Here is an 8,717-nt window from a genome sequence, read left to right on the forward strand (position 1 = left end):
TGAGCAACAGCTGACAGTGAATGCTGACTTCAGTGTGGGTTTATTAGGGGTGACTCGGTGCAAAGCATGACTCTTCTGCACGTGTTTGCTTAAACTCAAACTGTTGAGGTTGAAATCTTGGACCCTGCTGCTGTGAATGTAAATAGGCACAGATATGAATGCGCAACCAAACGAAGATATGTATAATCTCGGTCCCATCCAGATGATATTCTGCATATGCGCATGCTCCTTCAATTTAATCATGACTAAAGGGTTGTCTGCTGATATTTGTGTACTACTCTACAAAATTTAACGTAAATTCTCTAAAGCTGACTGCCATTAGTGTGTTGTGTATCTCTGTTTGTGCACAAGCACATTCAGTTGCAGCAGCAGGAACCTGGAACCTGTACTCATAACTGACCCTTTAGTGTCCCTATAACCCAAAGCAGTTACCCTGGGGGTCCAGAGGTTAACTCAGGTCGATGCTCTATTTGTACCTTGTACATTGTGCAACAAAGAAAATAGCTACTCGGGTAATCAGACTGGATTTTAGGTGGGTTTTTTTTCCTTTATTTATTGATTGAGACTTGATAACCCAATGTAGATGAAATACCACACTGATTGGGCATACATTTGAAAGTTTTACATCACGTAATTCAGGTACATGAATGATACTTAAATATTTATATTACGTCACATAAAGGAAGCAAATTCACAAATGATTATAAACCAGTTGACATGATGGCTGCTAGTATTTATTCAGTACTGATATCATGCGGATTGTCCTCACCTCTTTGGTGAACAGGATGGCGGTGTCCCAATACTCCGGGTGCTTGTCGCTGTTCTTGTTCATCTTCTTTTGCCATGTGCAGAAATTGCGCAGGGTCATGGCTGCGTTCCCGGTCACCTTGGGCCCTTTATCCTCGTCTGTAATCACCAGGAACTTGACCACTACGATGTTAATGGGGTTCAGGATGCTTGGGTGTTTGTAGAGTCGAGCCGCCACTGCCATGAGTGTAAGCAGGTAATGCCTCAGATCATCACCATGGAAATTGGCCATGGACTCATCGGCTACCACGAGCGTCTCCACGAACCGAGGCACCGACGCAAATCGTTTGAGCCGACTCTTCTGTGCGGTTCTTTTATCGGCAGCTTTGGTTTCTTCGGAGCGTTTAAACTTCTCCAAGGAGTGTGCGATATCGGGTGTCGGGCTGCTGTCCACGCCACATCGCATCGTGCTGTTGCCTCCAAGCTCGGCGTTGGCGCGTCGCCGCAGAAGGTGCGCGCTCTTTGCGCTCCGACGCGCACCCGAAGCCACCGAGTCGTCGCTTGTCGGACTGACAAAATACTCCCAGCCGTCGTAGCCAAACGCGCCGTGTAGGCCGTTGCACAGACTGACAGCCGCGTATGAGAGTGGATCCGAATTCACGGTACCCGCGTAGAAACAGCGCCGTAAGTCCGCGCGCTCGGACCCAAGACGCATGCCCAACCCCGAGAGCACGGGTGCGATGAAGCTAGAATCCGCGTGCAGGTCGAGCACAAAATCCTGCCCAAACGCACTTATTCGGAAAGCCACTTTATTCGGCGGTGCGCTCATTTCAGAGCCAACGAAGTTGTTATTTGCATAGTCATGATTATCCACTCTGACAGGTTCGCACAGCTGACTCTGCATGGATCGGGCTACTTTACAAATCACAAATAAAACGTACACAAAACGCACAGCCCTTGCCAAGAAAAACATGATTGCATGCAGAATGCTCTAAGATTTCTATAAACCAGGCGGGACAGAACGCAATGTTTATTAAAAAAAAAAAAGTAACCTGATTAATCAAAAAGGTGCGTTTAAGAATAATCCGAATAATGGAGACGCACTAAAATGTCGCCTGAAAGAGTTCGATCCATTCCCTTCTTGCACCTGGATGCTCAAGCGTGCGCCGGCTTTATGCGCGCAGGTCATGTGTAAATAGCGAGCGCCTGTCTCCGGAGCTTTTGAGGAAGGTCTTCGGTTGAGCTGATTGGCCAGCGCTTCTCTGCCCGCGACATCACTGCGGCGCGCACCGCGTGATGTATGATGGGGTTTCCCTCCCACCGCGTGCGCTCCTGCAACCATGTGAAGGATGGTGAGAATGAAGGAACACTTATTAGGTACACTTATTAATTTTACTTGGATCGTAAGTAAAGTTAATGTCACAGCATATATGGAGACTGTATTTGGTTCTTAAATGTTTTCGATTGGTGAAACATATTCTCCCAAGAAGTTTGGGGTTGGGTTTGATAGAAGAAGAAGAAGAATCGCTTCTTTCATCACACGCTTGTGAAATTCCTCTCTGCATTTAATCCATCTGAACCAGTGAACGAACACACACACACACACACACACACACACACACACACACACACAGAGCAGTGGGCAGCCATGCTAACAGCACCCAGGGAGCAGTTGGGAGTTTGGTGCCTCGCTCAAGGGCACCTCAGTCCAAGGCTGTCCCATATTAACCTAACTGCATGTCTTTGGACTGTGGGGAAAACCCACGCAGACACGGGGAGAACATGCAAACGCCACACAGAAAGGCCCCCACCGGCCACTGGGCTCGAACCCAGAACCTTCTTGCTGTGAGGCAACCGTGCTAACCACCATGCCGTGCCCATTTACAGTATTTACTGGGTAAATACTGTACACTACTGTGACACGAGAAGTTGAGGCACCTTTACAATAAAAACGTGGAGAGAGATGATTCCCAGCTTCAGTTTTCCAAATAGTCAAGGGCAGACTGGGTTTGTAGACCCTGTTTACACACACACAGAGACACATAGATAGATATAGCTATATATGGACACAAATGTTTTACGGGGAATATATGCCACTCATATTTTTCATATGAGTAACATCCTGGACATGGAGAACCAAAACTGTGACATAAATAAAGGATATTACATGGTTTTGCGAAGATATGAAGTTTATCTTCGAATGGTGAACATATTCACTGTGAGCTGGCCTAGTGGTTAGCATGTCTGCCTCTCGATCGCAAGTTCTACTCATGCTCGGATCATACCAAAGACCATCATAAAAATGGTACCTACTGCCTGGCAAGGCACACTGCAATACAGATGCAAGTGTGGAGTCAAACTCTCGCGGTTACCAGAGGACTAGCCCCCCACTGTAACCCTAGCTGTATAATAGGTGAGAGGCCGAGGGCTATAGAAGCGGAGATTGGCGCCACCCAATGTGCCTTCAGGGCCTGGTCCATACCGGGACGGGAGACTGCCTGGGAAGCCCAGATCCTGGCATGGGAGGGACTTTGACTTTTGGTGAACATATTCATGAGTGAGTGAAGCGAATGAGTAAAAATATTTTCAACACAAGAAGATAAACTTCATATCTTCGTGCAACTGTATAATGTTCTTTATATTATATGGACACATCCACAAAAAAAATACAGAAGTTAATCAAAAGAATTTTCATTCTGAAGCATTTTGCCAACACACGTTTAGTCAGTGGGAAAACACTGGGAGTGACATCATCAGAGTGAAATATCAAGAATTATTATACATACCGTACAGGACACTTTTTTTAATAGAATAAAAACATGTTCTATTCCCTTCTAGTGGGTTTCATTCATTTGGTTTGATCGCATGCAATATTGTTAGCTTATCCTACGTGTATTACTTCACTGTACCCAGTGGAGAATAAGCGTTGAATATGGTTTGCCATATGACATTGTTGTCAAGACAACATGACATCACACGTTGGAGACTGTGACAATTTGTAAACAAACATGGCTGCCAGGTTTGCTCCATTAAATACGGAAGATTTTGAGAGAATTTTGAAAAAGAAAGACACGTTGAACACCTCAAAGGAATGTGTATGTATAATAATAATAATAATAATAATAATAATATTGGCTGGCTTTTTTCCGTGGTATATCAGATATATTCCATTCAGCTAGCACAATATTGAACTCGTCTTCGACTCGTTCAGTATCATGCTAGCTGAATGGAATATATCTGATATGCCACTCAACGCCAGTCAGTATTATTTAAGTATGTCACTCAGATCTGTGATGCATTTTGTATGAAAAATGTGAGTTTTTCAATAAGAGAAGATAAACTTCAAATCTTCAAGTCAATGTCTGATGTTCTTTTTATTATATAGACACAAACAATAAATGCCCAAATTTATCAAAACAATTCATAGATTTCCTCATGAGTGACATATAGAATATGTCATGGTTTTGAATCTCCATGCCCCAGATGTAGCTCGTATGAAAAAAATACAAGTGGCAAATTTCCCAGTAAAACACTTGTTTCCATATATATAGTGACAGATCATGTTTTGGATTATGGAACATTTGCACTTCATTATCAGCTACACTAGCTTTGAACTTTACTCAGTAACTCACTCACTTTAAGTAACTGCTTTATCCTGGTCAAGGTTGCAGTTAAACTAAATCTGGGACCAAACCTGGGATGCTGGAGCTGTGAGGTGGCAATGTGACCCATTGCACCACCACATCACCCATTTAATCAAACTCCTGTCACAATGACTGATAAGGTGCTTGTGGCCACAAGAACAATGAATTATGAAATCATCCGTCCATCCATCCATCCATCCATCCATCCATCCATCCATCCATCCATCCATCCATTATGTGTAGCCGCTTATCCTGTTCTACAGGGCCACAGGCAAGCTGGAGCCTATCCCAGCTGACTATGGGCAAGAGGCAGGGTACACCCTGGACAAGTCACCAGGTTATTGCAGGGCTAATTATCAAATCATGTCAAGGAAAATGATTGTTATGTCGCTGTTAAAAAGTACAGAAATTATTTTCAATAAAAATGACACTCATAATAAAAGGTCAAGTCAAGTTAAGTTTATTTTTATAGATCTTTTAACAAGGGCGGCACGGTGGTGTAGTGGTTAGTGCTGTCGCCTCACAGCAAGAAGGTCCGGGTTCGAGCCCCGTGGCCGGCGAGGGCCTTTCTGTGCGGAGTTTGCATGTTCTCCCCGTGTCCGCGTGGGTTTCCTCCGGGTGCTCCGGTTTCTCCCACAGTCCAAAGACATGCAGGTTAGGTTAACTGGTGACTCTAAATTGACCGTAGGTGTGAATGTGAGTGTGAATGGTTGTCTGTGTCTATGTGTCAGCCCTGTGATGACCTGGCGACTTGTCCAGGGTGTACCCCGCCTTTCGCCCGTAGTCAGCTGGGATAGGCTCCAGCTTGCCTGCGACCCTGTAGAACAGGATAAAGCGGCTAGAGATAATGAGATCTTTTAACAATAGACATTGTCGCAAAGCAGCTTTACAGAAATTTAAAGATTTTAAACATGAGCTAATTTTATCCCTAATCTATCCCCAATGAGCAAGCTTGTGTCAACGGTGGCAAGGAAAAACTCCCTCAGACGACATGAGGAAGAAACCTCGAGAGGAACCAGACTCAGAAGGGAACCCATCCTCATTTGGGTGATAACAGACACCGTGATTATAAATAACTTGCTTCTATAACAGTGTCCTATATTGTCACAAAGTATAACTGTGAAACCAGGAAATTAATTATAATTTTAACATGAAGTCCGTTTTGTTGAAGTTATGAACTGTTCATTGATAGAAACTTGAGTGCAAAACTGTTTGTGACAACTTCAGTCCTAAACTTAGCAAGTCAACTGTAGTCCTCAGCCATAAAAGCATTCCTGTAAGTGTCCAGAGCCATCTTCCAAGTACGACTTTTGACTGTCCATATGGGGCCGTCCTCCACAGGAGCAATGTGATGAGACTCCAGACAATAATAAAAGGCCAGATTTTGAACCATTAATCCATCCATTATCCAGCAGGGTCATGGGAGAAGCTACAGCCAATCCCAACTGACTTTGGGCGAGAGGTCTGGTACACCCTGGGCAGGTCTCCAATCTATTGCAGGGATAACACAGAGATGAACAACAATTTACACTCACACCTGTGGGCAATTTAGGCCAAGTTTACATTAGACCGTATCTGTTCTCGTTAATGCACTGTCCGTTTACATTAAAACGCCTGGAAACTCCGGGAAACGGGAATCCGCCAGGGTCCACGTATTCAATCTAGATCGTGTCTGGTCCGGTGCTGTGTAAACATTGAGAATACGCGGATACGCTGTGCTGAGCTCTAGCTGGCGTCGTCATTGGACAACGTCACTGTGACATCCACCTTCCTGATTCGCTGGCGTTGGTCATGTGACGCGACTGCTGAAAAACGGCGCGGACTTCCGCCTTGTATCACCTTTCATTAAAGAGTATAAAAGTATGAAAATACTGCAAATACTGATGCAAATACTGCCCATTGTGTAGTTATGATTGTCTTTAGGCTTGCCATCCTTCCACTTGCAAGTGGTAAGTGACGCGCATGCCCGACATGCACTGAGATCACACACACAGCGGCTCAGTCCCAAATCACTGCGTGTGCGCTCCACTCGCGTGCTCTGTGAGCTGCGCAGGGCCGGAGTGCGCACCCTCCAGAGGGCACTCGCTGTTCAGGGCGGAGTGATTTGGAGCGCAGGATGCCTGCGGAGCCGAGCATATCCGTGTATTGGCGTTGCTATGTGCACGCGAATCGTGTATTGGCGTTGCTGTGTGCACACTAATCGTTTTAAAAACGTTAATCTGATGATCCGCTGATACGGTCTAATGTAAACCCCACCTTAGAGTAGCCAGTTGACCTAATCATCATGTCTTTGGACTGTGGGAGGAAACCAGAGCACCTAGAGAAAACTCATGCAAGCACCAGGAGAACATGCAAACTCCACACAGAAAGACCCCAGGCGGCCACCAGGCTCAAACTCAGGATTTTCTTGCCGTGACGTGAGAGTGCTCAGCTCTGCACCACCATGCCACCAGATCCAGAAACTTTAAAGGTTTTTAATTGTCATGCTAGTACCCCTTTTTAACCAACAGAGAACAGGTTCCATTCTGATTCACGCACCAAATTTTGAATTGTTCGAATCATTTTGACCAAAAATGAATTCGTTCAGAACCTAAAAAGTTGGTTCCCAGCTGGAACCAAAATATAGCTGGTTTTTACAGCGTGTACCATGACAACATCATTAGTGGGTGTGTCATTAGATTGGACAGGAAGCAGAGCGCAGCAATGGAGAACGCAATGGAAAAGGATACATCTTTAGAAAAAAATGGACCGACAACAAATATCTGTAATAACACTACAAAAGCTCGCAGGTCATCAATGCGCACCGCCATTTTGCTGTGACTGTTTATGCCCATTGTGAACTGTGCAACACCCTCCGTTCATGACGTATCCTTGATTACAATGGTTCTGCTCAAAACTGGTGAAAACATGGGCCGGTTCCCGAGCTGGCACTAAAGTTCAAAGAATCCTGAATGGAACCAATTGAAGAACTCATTCCCTGTTGGTTGATAAGGGGTATAGGAGAGTCACTAAAGGTTCTGTGTAGAATCCTGCAACCAAGTGGTTCCCACCAGGAAGGGTTTCAAACCTGAACTTTTTTAAGGAATGAAAGAACCCTTAATTATACAAAGAACCGTTTAAAAAAAAGAATACTTTTCTAGGTGTTGATGAAAAACACCAACAAAACACTATAAGTAAGCTCATTAAATTGTATGTATCTCTTCACAATGCAGCCAAGAAAATTAAGTTGAAGCAGCTGCATGTAGTCTTTGCAATACAAACGTGCCATCTGGTGGTAAACGAACCTGAACTCGAGCTAAGGATTTCCTGATGTTTGATACAGCAATGGACATTACGGATCTTTTATTTTCATCTTACAGGCCCATGTGCTTGTTCTGAATTTTTTTTGTTGATTTTTTTTGTTTACTTTGTTCTTCATTTATTTAATAAGAATTATGTCAAAGGAGACCGCCACAGTAAAAATACATTAATAAATAAAACATGATACAGTGGCGCCACCTACTGGACGTCAGTATCTGTTAAAGGTATTTGTTTTTCACGCATTTGCTTATTTTAATAGTAGTCTGTGAAAGCAATTTGTTGTTTCCAGAGAGAGAGATTAATAGAAAGATCTCATTACATCTCATTATCTCTAGCCGCTTTATGTGCCATAAAAACCAAGTTGTAGGCCTATATGTTCACAATTCCAATAGGGTAACTTACAAAAATCATATTTTGCCTAACTTGCATATCCTCATTCATTTTTGCTTTATTAAAAATATTCTGATAATCGGTATTGCCATAAAGAGCATAACTTGTATCGGTTATCAGTAGGCGAGTGTTTCATGTTATTTTTTTCAAACTGTTGTTCAAATCAGCTTCACTCACTCCAGGGATGAGTAGTTGGGATTGCTAGACTGCATGTGTTGACTGTTTTCCAGCCAGTCACGGCTTAAAACCCGCCCACGATTTAAAAATTCGCACCACTATAAACTTGTCTGAGCTTTAACGATGCCAGACTATATATATATATATATATATATATATATATATATAGGGCCAAGGCCATTTTATTCCCAGCCCATTATGATTAAAAATAGACTAATTTGCGGGAAACATTTCAGTCGGGAAACACTATCACTGGGGTACAACATTCCACGCATCAGAGCAGCGTGTGTGTGTGTGTGTGTGTGTGCTTGTATGTGCTACATATTGAGCCCCAGAACACGTTTGTGTGTGTGTGTGTGGGCGCGCAGTCAAGTAATAATAGGCAGCGCTGCGCTGTTTAAAAGTGGGCGTGGCCGGGAGGCTCTATTGGATCGGAAATAAAACCGCACAAGTTCAAGA

The 8,717-nt window shown here is 43.8% G+C and overlaps 1 protein-coding gene across 1 annotated transcript in view; it reads right to left on the reverse strand.

Annotated features, from left to right (window-relative positions):
• Positions 1–1,950, reverse strand: part of adamts15a (ADAM metallopeptidase with thrombospondin type 1 motif, 15a) — a 30,590-nt gene extending 28,640 nt beyond the window's left edge. The window contains exon 1 of the mRNA XM_060913471.1: positions 770–1,950. Within this exon, the coding sequence (XP_060769454.1) occupies positions 770–1,720 (951 nt within the window). The 5' untranslated portion in view covers positions 1,721–1,950. The remainder of the gene's footprint in view (positions 1–769) is intronic.
• Between the last annotated feature and the right edge of the window lie 6,767 nt (positions 1,951–8,717).

This window comes from Neoarius graeffei, chromosome 28, assembly GCF_027579695.1.
Source record: "Neoarius graeffei isolate fNeoGra1 chromosome 28, fNeoGra1.pri, whole genome shotgun sequence".
NCBI lineage: Eukaryota > Metazoa > Chordata > Actinopteri > Siluriformes > Ariidae > Neoarius > Neoarius graeffei.